This window comes from Triplophysa dalaica, chromosome 1 (assembly GCF_015846415.1).
Source record: "Triplophysa dalaica isolate WHDGS20190420 chromosome 1, ASM1584641v1, whole genome shotgun sequence".
Lineage (NCBI taxonomy): Eukaryota > Metazoa > Chordata > Actinopteri > Cypriniformes > Nemacheilidae > Triplophysa > Triplophysa dalaica.
In genome coordinates, this window is record NC_079542.1 from 33,874,637 (window position 1) to 33,900,853 (window position 26,217).

The 26,217-nt window shown below is 37.8% G+C and overlaps 1 protein-coding gene across 2 annotated transcripts in view; it reads left to right on the forward strand.

Moving 5' to 3' along the window:
• adamts17 (ADAM metallopeptidase with thrombospondin type 1 motif, 17) overlaps window positions 1-26,217 on the forward strand; it is an 84,137-nt gene that overhangs the window by 14,892 nt on the left and 43,028 nt on the right. For both annotated transcript variants that reach the window (XM_056737265.1, XM_056737325.1), the window contains exons 4-10: window positions 3,141-3,313; window positions 3,454-3,537; window positions 4,097-4,251; window positions 9,267-9,310; window positions 18,322-18,427; window positions 22,353-22,493; window positions 23,296-23,446. In XM_056737265.1, the coding sequence (XP_056593243.1) occupies window positions 3,141-3,313; window positions 3,454-3,537; window positions 4,097-4,251; window positions 9,267-9,310; window positions 18,322-18,427; window positions 22,353-22,493; window positions 23,296-23,446 (854 nt within the window). The remainder of the gene's footprint in view (window positions 1-3,140; window positions 3,314-3,453; window positions 3,538-4,096; window positions 4,252-9,266; window positions 9,311-18,321; window positions 18,428-22,352; window positions 22,494-23,295; window positions 23,447-26,217) is intronic.

Genomic DNA, 26,217 nt, shown 5'->3' on the forward strand with positions numbered 1-26,217 from the left:
TTTGGCAAAATCCCCCTAAATTATTTGGAGAAACCAGAATATTTTGTGTATATCAAGTTATTCCTTCTGCTGTACTGAAAGCACATTTCTCTTCCACTCTCTGATTTTCTGGCTTTTGAACAGCATGTAGTCTGACACACGCACACACACGGCACAGGAGATTGAGCAGGTGTGGGTATGCGGTTTATGTATCGCCTTCAGCACAAAACTATAATTTATAGTCAACCACACAGTTTTTGTTATAACCGGCCCGTCACAAAGCTTTAGGGTCTTGCTTTGAGATTTATCTGCAGTTCTGTATCCATGATAATTACAGACGTTTGGAGTAATCCATGTCAAGTGTAATGACTTGTATGTATTTTATTACACAAATAGGAACAAAATATCCTCAAGTGATAAAAGATGATCCAAACCACAGCTTTCTTTCCTATGTCAGGTGCAAAATGAGAGTTTAGCAGAAGGTTCAAATGTCCCTTCCCATGCAATAATAATAGAGACTGGGGTCATCGGGCTCCAGAAATAACAAAAATGAATCTTTTAAATGATGTGAGAGATTGAACCAGATGTGTCTAGACTGAGCAAGTGTGAATATGAAAGAACATGGATGAAATAACAGAGAATAAAGGAGAGCTTTATTTATGTAAATATCTATCTGATGCTCTCAGAGGTCCTGGAATAAAGCAGACATGTTTTCACTATTAGGGTACTGTTTCTTTAAGATGTCAGAAGAGCAGAATCACAGGTAGAGTTTTACTCTTCTTGGCGCTTGACTTTGGGTCGTTTGTTGTGTTTGGCTGTGTTTAGAGGTTTGAAGTGTTTCCATTGTTTTATCGTCGTCTCTGACTTGAGAATATGGAAACTATCTGTGACGTTCATGTGTGCGTTCAGGCTCGGTTAGTTTCCATTGTCTTTGGTCCGATCTGACTGAAAACAGCTGAGAATTGAAAAAATGCTTGCGCTGCAAAAAGAGCATGTCACATTAGGACCATATGTTGTGCCGTCTGTCACTGTACATGTGTGCGCTGACTGCGGTCTTACACAAACACACAAAAGCACATTTCCACTCCCGAACACCTGTAAACATACAGCGTAGACCCCCATCAGAGAGACCTCCATGAGAGTCCAAATGAATACTGGGAAATCTCAGCTGAGACTCAAGATTCTCAACACCAAATATTTGAGCAAGGAACTTCCATGACTTTCCCAGTCTTTTATGGATACGTCATTTGAAAATGAACAGACATTGGTAGATGAGAAATAAAAATACATTTATTTTAGATTACACAATTTCTGGCCATTGCTAGAGACGTTCTGTAAACTGATATAAACTTTTTGGTAAACTATAGAAAGTTTGAGGACATTCCAAAACCTATCCTAAAATCAAAAAAGATTCAAAGATTTGATTTGATTTTTAATTATTTTGTTAGACCAAAAAATAACGACCATAAGACAACAACTTAAATATATTCATTGGAAAATTGCAACAAAACCAAATAAATATTTCGGTCAATTTAATTCCCCCAAGCCATTCTTTTGTTGAACTAATAAAAATTTAAGGATTTTTTTATATTAGGATCTTTTTTCACGTATACATGGGTCAACGCCGAAAAAAGGGTTTAAGCATAAAAGCAATCGGTTTAATACTGCTTTAAATTGTTGTCTTTAAAAAAAGAACAAGTTTTCTGCTTAATTTAATTGCATTTTGATGTATAAATATTAGGGATGAGCGACAGCACTTACTATTCTTCATAATACTTAAATATTGTGAAAGTGTGTTATTATGACTGATGATTGATTAGAATTTTCGGTTTTATTTCTGAAGTGCTTTTTCACAACAATTCGTACATTGATTTTCCTAATTCTGCCCAATGAGCCGCGTCCCTCAAAATATTTACGATATAGCTGCAAAAGTGTCATTTGTATGAACGCTCGATGTGAACAGGTTGAATATCCACCCTGTTCATAATAAAACATAATTGACTTGTAATTTCCTCCCTTTTGTATGAGTGGCAGTGTTTACTGCTATCCGTAGTCTATTGAAATCGGAAAAAGTTGTTTTGCGATTGATTGTAGAAACAGATAGAGCACAAAATTACATGTTCATTTTTACACACTGCTGAAAGATCAAACAAAGCAAATGCATCGTCGCAGTTTGCAGAAACAATTAAAATGCTGAAACATGGATTTGCACTAAACATTTTATGTCAGGTGTGTTGTTTTTGTTGAATCATACTGTTATAGTGCTACCTATATACTTTCTACACCAGTATATTTTGCGTGAATGTAAAGTTTTCCCAGCATTTATTTAAAATCAGGCCTTGAGACGGTAGGATGAAGTTAGAAATAGCCAAATAAAATTTTGTAGTACTTGTAAGACAGCTTTCAAACTTTATACTTTGTTGTTAATCTGTGAAGTCATATTAATAAATATATGTATTAATAATATATTTAAAATATTATTAAAATAGGAGAGATGCTGTATGTCCTTGAACATTATTCTTTAAATCTGTGTGAAATGCATCTGATTAAAATGTTCGACAACGTTAAACACGGAAAACACTGTCAACATTTACAACAGCAAATAAAGCGCAAGTTATAGTCATGCGTAGGACCTACAGCGTCTCTTACACAGAGCAGTGTACCCTATGCGTACCCTACGCCGTAGCCTGACGCGCACCTCTCCAAAAATGTAATAACGTGTCAACTCAATGCGGACCCTACGTGGACCACCAGCGCTGGGATTGGCCTGTTTCAACCCCTCCCTCAGGTAAAAGAAATCTGCGATAGAGTCATGTTTACTCAAACTCATTTCCGAATGAATTATCTATGTAAAATATTTGTGCTTCTGTATTAAACATCTCAAATCTGCAACAAAAATGACTGTTTACTTGCCTCTATCAATGCTAATGCTTCTCAAACGAGCTGCTACTTCTTCGGCTCTTGTCTTGGTTACACAAGCAACACGCGTGGACACTGACGCCTAGTGGTCATTGCCATTTCAGGGCCCCCATATGTCTAGGATCGGCACTGGTCTCTATTGTCTTTAGTATTGCAACATTTGACAAGCGCTATAGAAATGAAATCTGCTAACTTGCAGAAAATCTTAGTGTTCTTGTGTTGTGTGTCCCTGTTTGTGTTAGACAAGAAGAAGGATAAGATATCGAAAGGAGCAGAGGAGGCTCGTGGCAGGAGGAATGCCATCAGATTGAGCAGGGAGTACACGCTGGAGACTGTAGTGGTGGCCGATGAAAACATGGTCCAGTATCATGGTGCGGATGCCGCGCAACGCTTTCTGCTCACCGTCATGAACATGGTGAGACGAACACTTTGTTTTAATAACGCCACATGTTGCTTAAGTCAAATAATGGTTGTATTCATAAACATAATTTCTTTACGCAAGTATTGAATCACCAAACAATGCTGTAATCTCGTCTCTTCTTGCTCTTCTCACAGGTGTACAACATGTTTCAGCATCAGAGTTTAGGTGCGAGGTTGAACATCCGGGTCACCAAGCTGGTTCTCCTGCACACCCGTCCGGTACGTAACATCTATGAACCCTGATTTTAACCTCTCTGAGATCTACAAGCGCATAATTGAGATCGAAATCTCTCTACAGTACGTCTTGACTTTCCGTCCGTATCCTCAGGACCTGTGATGTTATCTTCCCCTTATGTATGTGTGTGAGTTCTAAGCACTGGTTTTCCCCTCCGTTTATTGCCGGATTGCTTTCCAAGGCTCCGTGGAGTCTGCCAGAGCGCCTTTTTTTTGTAGCGCACACCTCTTAAGTCTAAGATGATGTATGTCAGGACATCACTGAATAGCCATTATTGTAAATATATAGTGCCTCTGTGGGCAAAGCCTCTGGACTCGCAACCTCTGATATCATAAAGATAGATGCAGGGATCTAGAAGTCCAAAATTAATTTCAGCAGCTGTCAACTCACAGAAGCTTATGAAGACTCCGATGGCCTATTCAAGCACCCTCAGTTTTTTTAAACCGAAGATGCCCCATAAATGAAGTACCACAAGTCTATTATGATGTTTAATTGCACCACAGTCTGTACATTTTACAGTAGCATGCTGATATTGTTTCTCAGGAAAAGCTGAAGGTGGGCCATCATGGAGAAAAAGCTCTGCAGAGCTTCTGTCACTGGCAGCATGAGGAATACGGCACACGTTTCCTAGGCAACAATCACATCCCCGGAAGCAGAGATGACCCGCCTCCTGTGGATGCTGCTGTGCTGGTCACCAGGTACCTAGTCTCAACCAATCTTTCATTACATTAAAATGTTTTGAAAGATCATCTTTTAAAAGATATATAAAGTATATGTATTTAAGGATACTTTATGAGGACTGTAAGTATACTTATATCAATGTACTAGTAGTATACTTGTAAGAGTACTTTCAATACTACTTATGACTAAATTGATCCAATTTTTTGTTTACAAAAGTGTACTCAAGTATTTTTCTCTCGATTTTACTAACTAACTAATACAAGTGAAATTAAAAGTGTTCTGATCGGTTAATAGTTCAATACTTGGAGCATGTTTTAAGTTGATGAAAGTACACTTTGAAGTATACTCTTTTATACTACAAGTATTTTTGTAAGTTTTAAAATACTTTAATTATTTAAGAGGCTGCTCAATTAAAATCGTAAACGCGTCTTATGCTGTGTTCACACCAAATGCGAACTATCGCGTTCCTCGCACTTTGTTACTCGCGGGAATAGTTGATTACTTTTGCACGAGTGACGCAAAAAACATGACGGGGAATGTCTGGATGTGTCAAAACATCTGGGTGTGTCAAACAGTAGGCGTCCATGAGCTCTACGTGTGAATTTCTCGCTCGAGCTGAAATTTTTCAAGTTGCGCTGAAGTCACAATAGATGAGCGTATGTCCGATTCACGCTGCCTAGCGCTGGTTCGTGTCTATTCACGTCTTTGGTATGACTTTGTATGTAATCTAATCGCGCAGATCATTTAATTCGCATTTGGTGTGAACACAGCATAATACATTTTTAGTAAATCTCCATCTACATGCATACAACTGTAGAGTATACGAGGACGAGTATACAGTGGCGCATATATACTTTTCTGTCAGTTTAAGCCAAGAATATTTGATTATACTTTTAAGTTTTTCTCCATCAGAAGAGTATATGAGAAGAAGTATAGAGTGTACGAGTGTAGAGAAGTCAAGAATACTTTATTATATTCTTAAGTATGTCTCCAAATATACTTTGACTTCTCTGTCTGTATAAGTCAATTATACTTAAGTGTCATTTAGGGTCTTGAAGGACAAGATATAAAAACTAGACTGAAAGTATTCTTTCCTGTTTTTAGTTCAAAAGAAGTTTGCTAATACCACACTTTAATAAACGTTTTCTTTGTAAGGGTATCTTTCATCACTGGCTATTTGTGACAGATTAAATATTTCGTCTCTTTTATTGAAATCCATCACAATTTGAGCCCATCTGTTCTCTGATAGACCCTAATGATAAATAATCTACTCCAAGTGTATTTTCACTACCGGCAGCCAAAAACTTGCCATCGCCTGTCAGGTATTAGGCGTGTAATTTTCGGAGTCAAAAAAGCAAGAAAAAATATTTTTTTTTGTGAAAATGTCCCGCTCATAAGAGCCTGTCAGATAATATCTGCCCTCCCGGGCCTGAGGAGCTGATCGCACACAGAGAGGGCTTTTGTGTCCCACCGTGCCGGGTTAAATATGATCCCCGGCAGCGTACAAAAGCGACTGTCTGTGAGGATGCGTAGTACAGGAGAAACATCTGTCCCGGCACGCATGCCAAGACGACTCAAGGCGGTGAGAATGCATCAAAGGAGAATTAAGGCACGACAAGGTGCGGCTGGGTTTTTTCCTCTCCGATGGAGACGACAGCGGCTGGTCCGGAGTTCCTGCCGCACTTACGGAGATGATCCAACAATGTTATTAAAAGTTTCTCACAGGAGCAGAAAATCTGCCTGTTGGATGTTTTGGAAATATTAGCCAATTATTTTTATGTTAGCCACTTTTATGTATTTTTTTAATTAAAACCAGGTCCATATGACAGGTCCTTGAAAATGACTTGTTATTTTATTAACCTTGAGCTTTAAGATTTAGTCCTTTTAATAAACGTAATGAACAACAGATTTAATGACTTGTTTTTGTGTTTACATTTTAAGTGTTATTTTAATTTTAACTGGTCTACAGATTTTCAAGAGTTAAATTGATCTTGATGTTCTTTTGTTTAACAGAAATTTAACTTATTTTAACTCTGTGATTTGCATTTTTGACCTTGACCTTGTTTATGTAATTTTATGCCGAAAAAAAGTTCAAGTTTGTTTTCACATAAGGTTCCTCCGCACTTAATCTCACTTTTGAAGCATCTTTGTCGTGACATGTTTTCCCAAAGGTCAGGGTTGAACGTTTTGCCTCGAGTTTAGAGGTCGGATGTCTCACTGTGAGTGCTGTTCCAGATGATTATTTCTGGGTTTGATGTGGGAAATCTGAGGTGTGAACCCCTTATAGAACCATTCTGTCTTTCCAATCAGCCAAACAATGATAAATCACTTTTACTACATAACCTGTCTGCAAATAACATACTGTAGGACATTGTGTATAAGTATTATGAGTTTTTAATATATGTTAAATCAGCATCTTCAATTATTCATGTGTCAAATTCACTTAAGCTGTGAAGGAACAAAAGAGAAACCTAAAGCTCACATCAAAAAACATTTGAAACCGATGAAGACCAGACTAAAGTCACACGTCCAAATATGTCTATTTGATGTTTGAAAGTCAAATGTCAGACATCTAATGAACAATGTTGTCTTTATTATTTCTAATTGATGACTTCTTGTGATTGTGATACTGTCACCCCGCTTCTGAGACTAGACGTTTACAGTAACCGCAGCAGAAGCATCTCTCCAGGCTTTCTGGCTCTCCTCACCTATTAGTCCTTTTTTTAGATAAGAAGCACAGTTTTGGTAAAGACAAATGACAGGGTTGGAGATTGTAACCTGCTCTGCCAAAGACAATTACAAGAGGAAGCGTCTTAGACAACATTAACCCTTATTGTCTGTCAGACATGCTTGTGTTCGCTTCAGGAATGCTGTTCAGTCCTCCCCACCTCTCAACATTGACTGATAATTGAAGAATTGATCTTCTGCTTAACTAACTAACACTTATCCTTCGCAACGTCCCTTTTCATTGTGTGTCAGCTTCTAGCACACCTTAAAGGAACCTTCTCAGCCTGCCTGCTTGAGAAAGCAGAAACAAAGACTCATAGATGGATGTCAAATGGGAGATGCGGCATCTGGTTGTAACGTGGGGATGAATCTGTTTGAAATCCGACCAGTCGAGAAGTGGAGGGGTGGGGATGTCCATCATTTTGGCTGGATGATGTCCAGACATCAAGTGTTGTTTGGCATTGGTTTCGTCTAGTTTCTGGTGTGTCCGGCTCTCTTTCTTCTGTCTGTCTGCACCTCCGGCAGACACCCTCATCCCTCATATTTATTCAGTGTTCTTCACATTGATTCACACTCACATGCTGATTTGAAGCTTTCAGCACCTCGCTCACTCAAGAGAGGGGTGCGTGGGAAACTAGGCCCTTCTGAAGAATATGTTTGCCATTTCACACCCGACCCGGAGACGTTCACTGTTTGTTTCATTATAATCTCAGCACGATCACAGCCACAAAAGACTCCCAATGCTGTAAGCACTGCTACTGGGAATCCAGTAAAAATAGTTAATCTATCTGTTAGATGTGCCCAAAGGATCATTGATTGAAGGTGGTTGAATCTAGCAGAAATGTCTGGTGATATTTTACCCTAATATTAAAGATAAAATATTCTTAATATTAAAATGTAATTTCTATTTTACAATTTTCCTTAAAAATAAAAATAAATTAATGCAGCTATTTTGTGACATGTAAATGACCATTTAATCGATTAAATAAACTGTTCGAAAATGACCTTACATTTTAAATATAGTGGTTGAACTTTTATATTAGTATATGCGCCCATGGGCGTGCTGGTCTGAAAACGTTGTGTGTATCGCTTTATTGTTCTGCGGGAACTGAAATAGACTACGTCACTTGTGTGTCATTGTTGAAACAGATAAAGAGTATGAAGATGTGAAATGAATGTAGATTGTAGCTTTCAAATCTTCTGGATTTGAGTAAATGTGATGAGAAATGTTTGAGTTCATATTGAGATCTTCAATAATATTGACTTTTGATTTCAGACTTGACAAGACACATTGTTGACATCTCTTCTCAAACTCTTCTAAAAGAGACAATTGGGAGATTTCTGACTTTTTTAAACATTTCCATTTGTTCTCTATTTAATCTCCCTGATGTCTATGAGAATCAACTGAGACATAAGAGAGGTCATATCTTTTTTTCTGCAAGGCAGTATGGCACTTACCAATGCAAAGTTAATATGTTTATTTCCAGAGAAGTTTATTTTAAATTGAATCAAATAAATGCATCAATCAGAAGTAACATTCACATTTTTGTGATAACAGTGGCGTTATGTTAAACTCGTGCCCCATTTGTTATTGTGACCTCTCTTTAACATTTGTGGCTGACTCCACCCTCATATAAAAAATTAATATAGTTTTTTAGTACGCAGATAGGAAATGAACTGGATTCTGTTATTTGCTGTTGTTTCAAAGTGATACATTTTTTAACTGATCAGAGGACATGTAGAGTTACATCCAAACAAATCAACAGCTTAACAAGAGTCCCAGACATCGTTTTATTTCAACTTTTTTGTATACAATAATGTATATTTGCTTCATTCTGAATCTGTCATGAATGTAAAGGTCCGATTACAGTCTTAAAGACAATCATTTTGTCAGTTCATTTTCATCTCTTTATTTTATTTCTATGCAAGTGATGTGAGAAGACTGTGAAAAGTGCTATGGTAATAAATGGAATATATATAAATAGAATTGAATATCGGCCTCCTATTCCTTATTCACAAAAGCTTCTTTTCCTCGTTTATTTTATTCTTTGTCTCGAAACTATTTTGTAAAGGAACTATTAGCCTAAATGTTTTATTCAGAAGTGGCTCTTCTAAAGCTCAGCAGACTCTCTCTCTCCCTCGTATTTATTTTAAATAAATTATGAATTGAATAATAATTATTATTGAACAATGAACAATGTGTTAATATTTGTAATAAAGGTCTTTTGAAAATTCAATTCTCACTCTCTCTCTCTCTCTCTCTCTCTCTCTCTCTCTCTCTCTCTATCTCTTGTTTTTTCTCTAGAACAGATTTTTGCGTCCACAAAGATGAGCCTTGTGATACAGTTGGTAAGTATTTCTTTATGAACTGCTTTTAAGCATGTTTTGATGATGTTGTTGGTTTTAAAATGACGTGAGGGGTTTTTGAAGGAAGTTGTGTTTCTTCCCCTCTCCTGAACCCTTACATTCCAGCCATTGATGAGCAGAACCAGGTGACTGTTGCCCGTATCCCAGCATTCCCTTCTCTTTATTTGGGAATGCACAACAAAACTTGTTTGACGCTCAAGTTTTTAGTGTTTTAATCCATCACGACTTTCAATCTTGTGAATACGTTCTTTGGCTACATATTTAAGATATTTAAATATATATATATTTCATATACAGATATATTTTCAACATATACATTATAATTTCATCATTAGTATTTAAAGTTAGTTCACATTCAGCAGTTGAGTTGGAATTTGAATGTATTTATCCTTATCCTCTTGATTCCAGGCGGGGTCTCTACGTCAAGCCCGTATTGTTATTTTCAGACAATCGGAGCGGGACGTAATTGTTACGGCATGTTGGATATAATTGGGTCACAGTAGTATCATTATACAGCAGCTTGGAAAGGCATTTGTAGAATGAGCTGATGTCAGTCTATACGGGTGGCCTGCATCCCTCAGGGGAACGTTGACATTAACCGTGAAAACTGGCCGTCCGGACACACTAGATAAGCATACTTTCTGTTTCTGCTCCGTATCTTTGTTTCTGATTTGACACTTAGATGATGCAATTCTTCAATTATTTGACTGTATATGCATGTCTCGAGTGGATTGGTGTTGGGTTGAGAGTAACCGAATGACGCGCGGTGACAGCCGTTGGATAAAGGAAGCGATATTCACAAAGGCCAGTTGTGGAATTTGACCAAAGCGATGACGTCACAGGCATCAAACCCACCTCATTCCTCACCATCAGCGTTAACTTAAGAAAACAGACCATCCAGGCTCGAATAATTGTTCAAAAGATTGCGGTGTGAGGCGTCAGGCTTGATGTGTTTTGAAAGTATGAGATGCCTTATCAGCTTGTAACTCTAAACGTTCTGCAAACGTTCCGGTGATGTTTGTAAAGAAGACACATAGGTTTTCTGCATATCAGCAACTGCGTGTGAGTTAAATCTGTAATGGGTTATAATGTTTGTCTTAAAAACAAAAATAATTTCTTTCCTTTTTCATAACGTAAGCAGAAATTTGCTCTGTGTTTTCTTTTCTTTTCTCGCCAGATTGTGCAATACTGGAAATAATCCAACGCAAACTACAACTCGTTTGTTTAAGAGCCCTCGAAACTAAAAGCCAAAAGGACGTTTTTGTAAATCATTATGATTTATAAACGTGCGGAATACGGGCCAAGTGCGCTCGTGGGATTACGGCATAAAACGGATTGGCCTACAGAAGATTACAAATCCAGTTCAATGAAAACATCACGTAACATCATCTGGGTGTGTTTTCAATCCGTTTAAAGGTCCTCCTGTTAAACTCGTGTCGGGAATCACCCTTGTAACGGGGTTAAAGGTTATCATTATTAAATGAGAGGAGCTGCACCGTTGGGAGTAGCACGGGACCTCAGACGGGATGCCATTGTGGAATGGTTTGATTTTTAGAATGGATAAACTCATACCTCAGACTTAACGTCTCCTGTCTCATATTCACTTCCCGGCTTTTGAAGTCCGCGCTTCTTTAAGCTCTTCTCCCTGAGCAACGGTCAGTAAGTCACGTGAGATCTGATAGCAGGCTTTTAACTTTTCCAGCCACTACACAAGAGTCTGGTGCATTGCTTGTTCTGGTAAATAAATTTGGAGAAAATCAATAGGGCAGATGGACAAAAACATTGTACTAAAGTATTTTGCTGAGATTTATGTGACTTCTGCAACCAAAAATGCTTGATTTTGTCGCGGCTTTGGTAAAATTTTATGAAAAAAATTGTGGGGGGGTTACAGAAAAATCAAAAATATTACTTTTGTTTGTTTGATTATGGGTTAAATTCTGCGACCGCAAAATCCTGCAGAGACTGAATAACAGGCAATGCTTCATTGGTTTTACGTGAAAATACCTGAATACAACAGAGTCAAAAGAGAGTTTTTCTAGATTTGTTTTTTCTAGTATTTGCCATCGTGTTATTGTCAATATTGCTTTCAGAGATGCCTCTAGGATTTTCTCACTTGATTTGATTTTTATCACAATTTGAGATCTCATTCACGTCTGTACAACTAACCATTGTAAAAAAAAACCTCTTAGGTTTTAAAGATTTTGGAGCAGAGACTTTATGGTTTCAAATGGCTGACCCTTGTCTTCTTAAAACAAATTCCTCAGGGTTTCTGGATTTCCGTCGCGACACGGATGTGGGATGTTTAGCAATAATAAGCAACTCCTTTTTAGTCATTCCTGCTTTTCTGTGTTTATAAATTTTCGCTCGATGAAATTTAAACATAAACTTTAAATAACGGTCTGAGACATAATGGACACATTCAGCTGAAGACCACAGAGACATGAACGGTCCAAAGAAACCCCAAGACCTTTCAAATGTTTGGCCTGTGACTCGCTTCTGTTTCTTATATATGAGAATGTCCGAAAAGCGTTGCAGACTGGTTAATATGGAAAATGTCCTCACGCTTTTTTGAAAGATTTTGAATAACCGAACAACACAGAATCCCGCTGAGACAAAATATCTTCTTTTGTGTTTTGAGTCATTTGCAGGTTCACAAAACAAACACGTGAGGGTGAATAAATATTAAAATCATTTTGATTTTGTCATTTAAATACTACATTGAAGTCATGTACAGTAGCAAAAACATCCTTCTTAACTGTTAGAAGATGGTCATGAAAAACAAAATACAAGCACAAATGTTCACATTAAAACCAAACGCAAACTGCTCGAGGGTGCATGAATGTGCTTTATTAGTAATTTAACATGTCAAAGAGAATTATCTAAGCGAACCATCCTCAGAGCAAATTTTTTTTTTTAAATACCAGATAACAAACTGTTTATGTGAACATCAGTAATTTCCCAGAGGAGAAATGTTATTGTTCAGTCGTTGAAACAAAAAACAAAAAGTGTCCAGCACACATAATATAGAAACTCTGTCAATAGTCTTCAACCCTTTCCTCCCAGCCTTGGAAAACATTGGCCGTCTAGCTTCAGAATTTTTCATCAAAGTCACAAAACATTTACGATTATTTTGTCGTGTGAATACTCAAACGTTTAATGTGCTTTCTCTGCATCAGTTTGAATTGAAAAAGCTCATGGCAAATTGTAATCCAGACAATGGGTGACTGTATAAAATTCAGTAATTTAGCATTCCATTGGAGATGTTTTTGATATAGATTAATTGTAAGAATGATTAACTCAAAACATTGCAATATTTCTTATACAATTTCGAGTCACGGAATGTAATATTTACATTTTCTGTAATAGAGGTCTTTTCCTTTTAGACATGGTCCATCTTGTGTGTTTCCAGTGTTATTCAAGGGACCTTTGTGGACAAAAGGAGATCTAGTAATAATGTACACTGTTTGTGTTTGTTTACGGTTCACGTTTATCACATTTTCTTACGAAACAAACACATCTATTCAATCTTTAAACAATTTAGATATTAAAGAGAGCTTATTGGTGGATTTCCTTAGCGATGGATGGCCATGTGTGTTTTTTAGAGAGCTTTTAAGGGATGAAAGTGGACCAATTCAGACCGTTTTTGTTTGTTTACATGTCGGTTTCTTTTGAAAATTGAGTTTCTTATTGTGGGAAACTGGAGAAATGGGGAAAAATCGAGCACCATCCTATTTCCTCTGCTCAGTTTGTCTGTTTGTTTGTAAGATATAGTGAGGATACAAAAAAAACAAGTGAATTCTGAGAGAGACTGCAGTGTTTGTCATTGGAGACAGTGAAAGCAGCTGACAAAGAATTGGGTTCAGCTGAACTGCTGAGGTGGTAGATTTGTGCTTCTGCCTGCGAGTGCAAAACACTCTTCATGAGCTAACGGCAAATTAACCCCAGAGAAACAATCAGGAAAATATATCTGTGCCATGTGTATTTAGGGATGAGTCCGTCTGGCAGGACCGTGCAGCTCCGAGCTGTGTTTGATCCCACAAACGCTGAGTCAAACAAAACTAGTGATGTCATCGCACTGTGGGGCTGACCCTCTGACCTCTACGGAGTTCTGCATGACATCACTATAAAATCAAAATCAAGCACATCTTAATATCTCTTAATGTGTCATCCAAGATGTTTGTGTATTTGTTTAATCGGTCGAAAAGAAATGAAGGTTTTTGATGAAAACATTCCAGGATTTTTCTCCATATAGTGGACTTCAATGGACTCCAAATGGTTGAAGGAGAAAATTACTATTTCAGTGCAACTTCAAAGGGGTTTTAACGATACCAGACGATGAATAAGGGTCTTATCTAGCCAAACGTTCGTATGTATATGCTTTATAAACACAAATACTCGCCTTGCGCTGTTCTGCGATGCACGTTCATGACTTCACGTAATACGTTGTTATGTTGAAAAGGTTAGCTTTTTTAATATTACAACATCTAGGAGACTCACACAAAATGACCAATTAAACGATAAATTGACTCAAAGACATTTGAATACGTTTCATTGAACATTCGTTTCGCTAGATACGACTCTTATTCATCGTCTGGTATCGTTTAAAGCAGGGGTCTTCAACTGGGGGTTCTCGGTGGAACTGCAAGGGGTCCGCTAATAACTTTTCAGCATGTTTACTCACACGCAACTTTTTGTTAAAAATGTAAATCATGGGCATAGAAATATTACAACCGATGTTCTCTTTTCGGATAAGCGGTAGAAAATGGAATGGAATGGAATGTTCTCTTTAAGCAGCGCACGTGCGCGGCAACGCAGACTCATTGAGCTCCCGCGCATTGCAATTTTAACCTGCGTACGGACAAAAACATCCATTCAGGCAGCAGAAGCGATAGAAGCAACGTTACATCTGCTTCATTGTCTCCCTTCCGATAAGTTCAGAGTACACATGAAAGGAGTTGCGTGCAAATAAATTGCATTCTCATATATTTCGGGACTTTTGGTAAAATTTGTAGCACTTATTTGACAGGCAAATGACACCACATCGTTTCTGCTTTTTAAACTCTGACAAAACTATCAAACGTGTTTAAAATAAAGTTTGACGATGTTGATCCACAAAATACAACGGAGCTCGGAATTTTAAACTACATTTACAGTTATGCATTTGGCAGACGCTTTTATCCTAAGCGACTTACATTGTATTATCCTATTCATTTAAACATAGGTATTTGCAATCCCCTGGGATCGAACCCACAACCTAACGTTGTTAACGCAATGCTCTTACCACTGAGCTACAGGAAAACTGCAAACTAGCGTTGTGTTCTGCAACACACAGAGAAGTGGAAGTAATAAAACGGCCTGCTTTTACAACAGAGTGCAAAACATCTGCACTGATTTCTTTGGCTTCCAGAGATGACCTCTACCTCAACTAGAATAGTCTTTGTGTCATTAACCAGGGTCAGTCATCTCATTGAACACTTAATAAAAACTAAGGTTCAGGACATGTAAATAATCCATCTCACAGTAAAAGTTAAACGAATGATGCTGCAAATCCCTTAAAATAATCAAACAATCTATATTAATAATAAAAACATTTAACAGAAACTATAGTAATATAATGTAATGTCTTAACATAATATTGCTATGACAATAAGGGTGGTGTCTATTTAAATGGCTCCGATTACACATTTAGTATAAGGGGTCCCTGCTCCATGCATCTCTCATCTAAGGGGTCCTTGCCCCGAACAATGTTGGATACCCCTGGTTTAAAGCCCTTTGATACTGCAGTGAAACTGTAATTTTGACCTTCAACTGTTTGCTGTCCATTGAAGTTCACTATATGGATCCTGCAATCTTTTCATCAAAAACCTTCATCTCTATTCGACTCAAGAAACAAATAGATAAGTATAATGGATGACATGGGGATGATTAAATTATCATCAAAATTTATTCTGAAAATGAACTACTCCTTTAATACACATTCCTGGTGTTGTTCTAACAAAATTTTTGCAAATCTATTAAAATGAAAAACTTGCCGTTGAGTCTTATTCGTTTTTGTACCTTTATTCCATTTCTGATGGAAATCCAATGACATCCATTTTTCTTGTTTAAAATGCTGTGCTAATATTAAATCTTTTTTAAAATAACAATTGAATGTATTGTATATAAGTAAATATTATTTATATAAGTTTTTAAAGGGCATAGTTTATTTCATTTTTATTTATTTCTTTTAAAAGAAATCTGCATCTTTGACTTCAAATAAGTCATGTATCTGTAGTTTTCTCATCAAGACAATCATTACAAGTTTGACTTCTGTTCAAATAACTTCTCCAGCGTGTTACACTGCATAGAACGAGTGCAGAGTTTTGTGAAGTGTAAATCAATGACATGACAGACCCGGCAGAGATAATTACAGCTCTTGTGTAAGTATGCAAGACTGTAAAAAAATGAAGACATGTAGAATTAAAAAGGAATTCAGGACAACATCTGGTTTCCAATCAACCTGCTGTTTTTATTTGCTATTTAAGGGAAATCATTTTTCCATCATAGATTTCCGTCACGGCCCATTAATTTCCAGCGTTTCCATAGACCTTTGATTCCGTCTCTAAAGAACTGTTTTAGTTTTTTTCTCGCCAGCGCTTTTTGCTTTAAGTAAGCGATAGTTATTTGACTACTCACACTTTTAATTCTGCCATTTAGAGTCTGCCATTCATGTTTCATAAGATGTTGAACATTTTACAACGTTTATTCAGAATTGTTAGTTCCATGAACTAACAATGAACAATACTTCTGCAGAATTTATAAATCTGGGTTCATTTCAACATTTACTCATACACATCTAAATTGCATCTGTTTTATCTGTTAACATTAGTTAATAAACAACGGATTAACATGAACAATAAACAATTTTATAAACCAATGCATAATACAAGTTGTAAACCCATTTTGCTTATTGTTAGTTCATGTTGGCAAATGTGTTTACTGATGTTAATGAGTGTGATGTTATTGTAAAATGTTACCAGATGTTTCGTATGTAGACGGCTCGCTGCTGTAGATTTTGCTTATATTCCAGCAGTCATACTGTATGTTAATGTAATCATTGTTCCAATAACACAATTTTCATGATTTTCTTGCAATGATGAAATGTTCGATTTTAGACATGCAAGGAAAGTCCTGTAGGCCTACAGGGGGATCACCTGTGTTTTTATCACATTGTTATAATAACCAGCTGTATTTTTACAAGCAAACATTGCATCTGCCAGCATCTGTGTGTTTGTGTGTGTGTACAGATATGTCTGTCAAGTGATTTTAAATATAGTTTAGACACGCCTTGCATTGATTCTGACTGTCGTTGTGTGGAGTAACTTTCTTCCAAAGCCAAAAAAGATGCCAACAATACAGTTTCCGTCTCCCACTTCTCGCCAAGATGTTTGCTTGGGGTTTAATTCTGTGCAATTCCCAATAAAAATGAAACATCAGTACCTATCTGAAAGGACTGTGTTCTATTTATATATTTAAATGAGATCTTTCCTGCAGCAATAGTTGATCATACATTTTTTTAAATGGGTGACACTGCTTATTTTTATGCTTGGCATCGCTGCATTATAAGCATGCTATCAGATGGGATTCTGTCCATTCAGATTGATGTTTTTTAGTGGTTTGACAGGCACACCTGTCGTGTCTGTCTGCGCGTGCTCCCCACGGCCTTCAATCATAATATATACAGGAATAACGGCTGCTTGAGTATTAACAGCTGCTGGCGTGACACGCTGTCCAGCTAAACGTGCCGTATCAGTTTTAAATCTAAAGAAAAATGACACGTGTGGCATACAGGACACATGCTCTTGATCTTACAGTATTACGGATTTATAGCATGTTTTAGTTTTAGCATCTGGCCTGAATTTCTTTTATAATTGATTTCATTTACGCGGGTCACATGCTAAGTGAGATATGTGGGTTTGGTCCAGTGTCAGACTCAAACCGGGTGGTTTTACAGACCAATCGGAAAGGTGATAGGCCGTGATATAGTCCGGGACGTAAATGCTGCTGCAGAAGCACTTCTGGTTTCAGTTTATCAGCTATTTATTCAAGAGCAGCAGCACACAAACATTTTTAAATATGAAACAATTAAAGATGAAAATGTAAAGGATTATTATTGTGAACAGAAATGCTTTCATGTCACCTCGGGAAGCTTTGGTGGATTTCTGCTTGTCCGTAGATAATCCACTTGCGCGCTTTAACTTTGCGTACAAGTACAATCAGTTTACTCGCTTGAGTAGCATTAAGCTTTTCCACCAACAAACTCTCCCGGCGCACCGACCGTTTTCCCCAGTCGGTACACTAGCAAAACTGGATTCGGACACGCCCTGACTGCACCTGCGTCATGCACTTTAGACCATGCGCTTAGATGTTAAAATATGGCCCTATGTTTTTTTATAAAAACATTCAAATAGACAATGAAGTGTGGTCAACACAGGTTAGAGGAATGTAAAACTGAAAACAGAAATTGGTGCGAACTTATCAGTAACTATGGGAACAAACTAGTTAGGAGAACAGTAACTGAATATAAACATAACATAACAGAGAATAACTGTGACAGATGGCACATTTAACTGAACTGGTTTATTTTTACTTTCTTCTCGGTTTGAGTTGTATTTTATTAGCACTGGTACAAAATATGTTAAAGAGAAAATGCATCGCTACATATTATGTCGTAATTATGACATAATATGGTTTAAACAATAATTTGTATGTGGCAGCAATGCGCCACTGTACATTGGCATAGAAATGCGAACAAAGTTACAAACCAAGAGACAAAAACACAAACATTCTGTTTCAAAACCAAATGAAATCATCAGATGTTAAATATGAACAACATATCAAAAAATCTAAGATTGCTAAAAGACGTTCACGGTGACTGAACCATTACGATAAAAGTGTCAGATTGGTTCAGATGTTCATTATTGTGTCATTGTAAAGCTTTGGTCTTCTTCCAGGAATTGCTTACCTGGGCGGCACCTGCAGTCCCAAGAGGAAGTGTGTACTGGCGGAGGACAACGGACTCAACCTGGCCTTTACCATCGCTCATGAGCTGGGACACAAGTGAGTCCGAACCATATACGCATCTTCAATGCCATCCAACAGATTTCACATGATGATGTGATAAAGAAGGCTTTTCTCCACAAACACAAATTCTGTCGTCATTTACTTTCCGCAATCCCATAAGACTTTCTGTCGAATAACAAAAAAGATATTGATCAGATTATTGTGCTGTATATTGTTTTACATAATATGAGCATATTGTAAATAAACTGTCACACTCCAACAACTTAAATAGTGCCAAAAAAGCCCCATAACTGCAAATGTCAAAAACTAGAAACAGCATGAAAGTATTGTGTGAGGAACACTCGGTCTTAAAATGAGTTATTTACTGTAAATGGCTGCATGTGCGTATTTAAACCGGTTTGACGTCAATAGATGTCAACATGTTATTTTCCAAAAGGAAGCTGTAATCTTTACTGTCACAGTTATCAGAGAATTGGACATAATTAGAAGATGTAATAACAACATCCCACTTTCCTATAGAAAGTCATTTGTTTTTAACCCGGCTCATATTTAAAGGGACAGAGCACCCAAAAAGTTCTCTTCATGTGGTTGTAAATCTGTATGTGACTCTTTTTTCAGTGGAACACTAAAGAAGATATTTGTAGAAAAAGTGTTTTTTTGTATTCATACAATGGAAGTCAATGGGGTTCAACGTTGTTTGGTTACCATCAATCTGTGAAAAATCTACTTTTGTGTTCTGCTGAAGAAAGCTTCACAGGTTGGTGACTCTTCTTCACATATGTGTACAAATCCCTTATAAATTTGAAATGGGAACCGCTCTTCACCTGTTGTTTTTATGACAGCAGGTTATTCACATGTGATGTAGAACATCAGCTGATTTAGAAACCATAATCAGACTCAAAGGTCCATCCTCGCCCATGCACAGTACTTGGGCAAGTCTATTGAAATTCTTTAACGGAACATGATGTAAAGCTTTATTTAATATGATTTACTGGAGTACAGGCTTCACCTGTGTTACTCAATCGCTGCTCTTCACAATCGCTCCCCTTGATGTCTTTGCTAGCATAAAGCCTTCTTTGATGAAACAATGATGGGCAGCCAACACCATAATACATCTGGAGAAATGGCCAAGTGTCTTTTGTATCAGCGCCAGAGTTATCGCTCTACCTGCTCAAGTAGCGTTCAGCGAGAGACCGAGCCAAAGTCGGCTTTAATGCCCGGCTGTAATTAGCTGCTATGGAGCTTGTCCGCATGGCTAGCTCAGTCATCACACGCACACAGTGCTCCATTGTCACAAAAAACGATTGAAGTTTGTTAAGCTGTTATGTGCACTTGTACCTTTACAATAAAAGCTACATAGAGACGTGTCAAGCAGTCGCCATGACTAGCGTCTCTGTCGCCATGACATTTACCGGCATCAGTAAAGTTACGCATGACAATGTTTTGCTCTATCTAGTCGTACACTCCTTGACGCCTCAGCTAAATTTCCATCTTTTATCCCGAGCCCGTCTGTAGGAACGTACCCGTGACCTTTTGATTTGCCGTGCTTGCACAACAAGGTTAAATGAGTGTCTCGTTTCAGCACCGCTTCATTTGTCTTACTTCATCAAGATGTCAATGTTCATATTTTCCGATACTACAAGCCGCTGGAATATAATTATCTTCATCTCTGGACATCGGCAAAACACTAATGGGGTTCGCCTTATTGATCAAAAAATCTAGATTAACCATGGCTTATGTGAACGTATTTTATTGTTCCCCAGTGAAAACTGTCGGACTGATTAGAAAAATAACACACATGGGAAATTATTATAGTATTTATTTCACTGAAACTGACTATTGGATTATTGACTTGAGTTTAGCAGAACTATACGACCTACGCTAGCAAAAAGTACATGCATTCATTACAAAGATTTATATTTTTCTTCTACAAATGATCAGCCAGTGACAATTCTCTAATGAGGGATTGTGGGTAGACTTAAACATGACCGTGTGCACGCCTTTGGACGTAAATAAGTCTGAATACATAAAAAAACACAATAGTTACGCCCCCGATAGAAAAAGAGGGGAGAATGAGAGGTGCGTTGCAAAAGTACCTTTTATTCAAAAATCCCAATCACAGACCGCAAAGCCATCTCAAATGCTGGAAATCCGAAACGACTTCTACTGTAGGTCTAGACATCCGCCCTACTAGTCGTTCCATGGAAGAGGTGAATCCTGCTGAGAATGAAACAAGCCACTTTAAAAGACATGGGCACACCTGTGCACCGGTGTATCCAATCCATCTTATTGTGCCTGCTGGAACCACAGCGCGACTACAGATGAAGCCCAGAGAACACAGCAGGGAAGAAGCGAAGCGTCGAGGCTGTGACACAGTGTATTAAATAACAATACATTTTTATTAAAATGCTGTAGTTTATATTGATGATTAAAGGCATGCTCATGCAAAAACTGAACAGGGAATTAAGATCCTGGAGCCTTCCGACTGTAAGGCAAATAACTTTCAAATCGCAGAAAGTGAGAAAAGACATCGTAGAAATAGTCCATGTGACTCTAGTTGTTCAACCTTAACTATTGAGGATAATAACGACTTCTCAATGCACACCCGGCAAACCACGCGTCATAGTTACTTAATTTATTAGTAAAGGCTGAAATTGACATGAACTAAGATAAATAAATGCTCTAGAAGTATTGTTCACTGTTAATTTATGTTAGCTAATGCGTTACTGTATTTGTTGATATATACAACCGTGTTGTAAAGTGTTAGCATATTTGGTTTTAAAACTATTTCGAGTGTTTTTAGCGATTGTCGTATATCCATTTAAAATTACAGACCTGCATGCCAAGTCAAATATGGTGAAACAATTATTGGATATCACACGGCTCGTGACGTATCACATTTGACTGCTAGTCGCAATGCAGGTGAAAACCAGTAGGATTACTATATCAAGATATTGACGTGCCGCCATTTTGAAACATGGTTTGTAAATCAGTTTGTTTATGGATACTTAAAAAATCAATTGCAGAATAAGCTCAATAAATGCAGACTTGACAGTGACAGCATGTATATTATGGTTTAAACCTACAACCTCGGTTACCAAATGGTTGTGCATAATTTTTAGGTTCTGTGTATTATCTGATGTTTGGCTTATGAAGACTCTTTATCTGTCTAACAGTGTTATTAGCTTGGCAGTAAAACAGTTTTCCCCTCTTAAACAAATACATTCCCACAGAGACGTTTGGCCTCCTCACAGAACCGCCCGCTATTGTTTTTGTTCAAGAGGTGTGCGTGTGAGAGGTGAGGTTTAGATTGTGTTCTCATTAACTACATCACTCCATTAACTTTGAAAGTCACCCGTCCATATCAAAGCTATAAGGTTCATGTGTTTCTCCTGATGTCTGTTGTGCTCAATGTGTGCGTTTGTGTTTTACTTCCTTAGCTGAGAGACGCACCCTGGAAATCCACACAGTTCTCTTTATTAGATCCTGTGATCAGCGACTCCGCTTCAGTTTTGCTTGTTGATTTTAATTTGGGAAATGTAGGTCAGTGCTTGAGAGAAAGTCTACTGTTGCCCTTATTTCTGACTCGTTTCTGTTCGGTTTGGCTGCTTTTACAGTATAAAGGCATCATTTATGCATTTGGCAGACGCTTTTATCCAAAGCATTATCCTATACATTTATACATAGGTATGATCAATCCCCTGGAATGGAACCCACAACCTTGCGTTGTTAACGCAATGCTCTTACCACTGAGCTACAGGAAAGCTACAATATGCATTGGTATTTTTGCGTCAGCATCAAAGATCATGTTTAACAAGCCTTAGAACATGTATTGTATGTTTTCAGAAATGTAAAAAAATCAGACTATTGGAGAGCGATCTTGTTGTGATTCTCTGTTTATTTGTTTCAATGAAAGGTCATTCCTGATATGGTTCTTTGTTTATGTTTTTTTGTGTTATAGCATGGGCATAAGCCACGACGACGATCATGCCACTTGCACAGGCCACTCCCACATTATGTCTGGTGAATGGGTCAAAGGTCGTAACCCAAGTGACCTCTCCTGGTCCACCTGCAGTCGTGACGACCTGGAAAAGTTCCTCAGGTGAGATGGAGTACAGACACACACACATGTTAGTCTCTCTCCGCATGAGTAACTCATGATGTTTTATGCTTGGAAAATCACAGTGTCTCCTGCTGTGTGGAAGCCTGCAATTTTCTGTCTTTTGATTGGCTCTCACACAGCGGGATTATTTTACACGGCGGTATCATTGACTGTAGGCCAAGGATCATCACATTCACAGGTGATTCACAGCTGCGGTTTCTCTGATGAGGTCTCAAATGCCACATTGAAATTTTTGGTCGTACAACATTTTCGAGTTGTTTTGCCTCAACGAACTGCTCAGTAATGTAAAGAGGATCTGTAAGATATAACTTCTTCTGTTTTATTTCAAAAACACCCATATTTGCCGGCCAAAAATCCTCCTTTTCCCAATCAGTGTTATACGACCGGAAGTTGGTCTGTCCAACCCTGGAGTCCCAAAACCTCGCCGGCGCCATCTTGTGCAACTAGCGGATTTCATACTTCGTTCAATTAAAGAAATAGAGCAAGTAAAATGTAAAACTGTAGTGCACAAGCTTAGAATAAACACATCATTATCATCTGTTGGTGTGGATGTTAATATTGTTATCATTATAGTTATCATGGTAGTTAATCTTTTTGGTGTAAATTGGCAATCAAGAACACTAGCAGTCCCTGTAAAAACTCTACTTATTGCTGATTGGCTCCTTCATTTGGAAGGCGGGGCTTTTTTCGAGCTCGCCGCACTTTCCTCCACTCATAGTAAAACCAGTAAACCGTCTTGTTATATCTAGAGTCTGTTTCTCAGCATCTTATTTTCTTTCAGATCCAAGGCCAGTTCCTGTCTGCTGCACACAGACCCGCGTAACCGCTACCTCATTCATCTGCCTGCCAAACTGCCCGGCATGCACTACAGCGCAGACGAACAGTGCCAGATTCTCTTCGGCACCAATGCCACCTTCTGTACTGATATGGAGGTTTGTTTCTTTCAGCAAGAGATTGACATCACTAGCCGGATAATACGCCTTAGTAACCGTACTCTGCTTCATTGATTTAAAGGTCTGATGAACAGTGCTTGTTTATTGTTTTCTACTTTTATATGAGGTCTACATATGACATTTGCGTGTTTTTTTCATCCAAAAACATCAAAATCAATAATTAATAGTCAATTTTACCTAGGTTTTGAGGCCAGCACTGCAAACGCTCGGTTTTACTGGGAATGCCACATTGAAGACACTTGGAAGTAAACGCCCACTGCTTTGATTGGATAACAGTTTGCGTAGTTGGAGGCTTCTGTGAATTTGGATCGAGACGTAACGTTAGGTTACACATAAGAACCATTCACAGTTTTCGCACATCATCAGTATTATCTGGAGACCTAGCTATCTTTAGCTATCTGCATATTAACAGCATTTTTGTTTATTGCTTGCTCGCTCTATCTAGTTCCACGCCTAGTTCCCACTTGTTCTGTCAACGCTGAACCAGTGGGTGGGGATTGATGTTTTTCTGTGGAGGTGGTGTTCAGCCTATCAATGTCGTCATAGATAGGTGCATTCCAGAACCTGGCGTTCGCTGTGACTGTTGTCAATAACAGATGTTATCTCAGTTGATTCATAAAAACATTTATTTTTATACCTCCACCATGTTTTTAATACTGTAAATCCGTAATATAGTTATATACAGTATATAATTTCACAAAGCATGCACATTTCACATAACCCATCTTCAATGAAGAGACTGTATTACCCAACAGCTCTTGAGATGGATAGCGTTTCCCATGTCGGCATTACACATTACCCTCCAGTAGTTTCCCCACATCTTACATGCTCAATCACTTTTTCCAATCTCGGAGCGAGAAACACTTCAACGTTAGCATCAACGTCTGATGACTCGTCATTTTCACATATTGTTTGTTGTTGAAGCATCTGGCGTAGGACGTCACAGGGTCCAGACGGTACACGGGTGTCTAAATATTCTGATTTGTACAGTTACATGTAAGGAAATGGTAATCTGATGGAATCAAACCTGCTACGCCAACAGCTGGCATCCGCTCTGCCAACTTCAGACCATAAACTTATTGCTGAAGATCTCCGGGGGTGTGTGGGAGGAGGGACTGTGAGGATAAATGTGATTTATGATTGAACGTGGCGTTTCTTTGATGTTCCTCAACAGCTACAAATGTAGCTTTGATAGTTTTATATGATTTCAGGGCCGGAACGAAAACATGACAGCCTGTAGGGGCTGCATGCAGGGGCGTCTCTAACCTTTTTTTATTTGTGAACCTATTTCTACCCCAAGTGAGAGATGACGTGACTAAAGACACTTTTTTAACACTTCATTTCTGCATCAGCCATTGTTTTAAGCTTTTGATCAATATGAACATTCATTGGGAATTCGAACCCATGACCATTGAGTTGCTAGCACAGCACTTCACCATCTCACCTACAGAAAAAAAAGAGATAGATTATGTTAAAAGAATAGTCCACCCAAAAATGAAAAATCTCTTTCATTACAAAATGCAGTCTTGGTAACACTTTACATTAGAAGTCGACAGAAATTGGATTTTGGCGATAACTAAGGTGGTAAGTACCTACCGATAACGATTAATTACCAATAGTTTTTTTAATGGTTTATTTGAAATTAAAAAAACACAAAGTAATTAGCAATGAAGTGTATTACAACAATAAACACGTCGCTTGAACCACTAAACTGTATTGTACTTTTAAATAAAACACATACATATAAACTACATTAATAAAGTTCAGTGTATGATTTAAACAAAATTATAAGTAGGTAATTTCTAAAATGTTCATAATTTAAAACATTCTTAGCACCAAACTAGCAGAATGACGGATCCATTGTAATATTTTGCAATATATACGGTCGTGTTAACATGCGTGTTAGTTGACATTAAAATTAATGTCTCTGTCATCTGTTTCCTATTTCAGAAGCTGATCTCGAGCGGACACACACAGAAATGCCTATCCATAGTTACAATAATAATATTTTAATATTTCTGCGTGCATTTTTGTCACCATGTTATTACTTATTAAGCTAACGTTAATAGGCTACTAATGTTAGCGCGCTCTCAGCCCTGTTGGCAAAAATACTGCTGTTCCCATTAAATGCAGCATTACTTTATAACATCATGTCTACTGCAACTGGCTTGTGAAAATTTAAAAAACCTATCTGATGTATTCCGCTCCGTGAAGCCAGTGGTCTCGCATCTCCAAACCAAAAAGCTTTATAGCTCTAAACCAAACAGGCTGTCAGTTTTATTTCCACCTTCAGAGGTTGCTGTTTTACTGCTGTACTCAGAACTCTTCACCTGCGTTTCACAGTAGATCTTTCCCTGCTGCATCTTGATCAAACGCAACCAGGAAAGACTATCGGCCATAGTTGAAATTATTGTTATCGGTGCTGATTAATCGGCTAAAACGATGAATCGCTTGACCTCTACTTTACATTAGGGTGCTATAAATTAACATTATAAAATGCATTAGCTAGCATTAGCTAACAATGAACAATTTAGTTTTTCAGCGTTTATTAATCCTTGTTAATGTTAGTTCATGTCAATACAGATATTCATGTTAGTTCATGGTGCATTAACTAACAGTAACAGTGACAACATTTAGTAAACGCTGAAATTAACATTAATTAATATATATTAATAAATGCTTTGCGGAAGATGGAGATGGAGATGGTGGTCTAGTGGGTTAAACCACTGAACTGGTAAATCAAAGGTTGG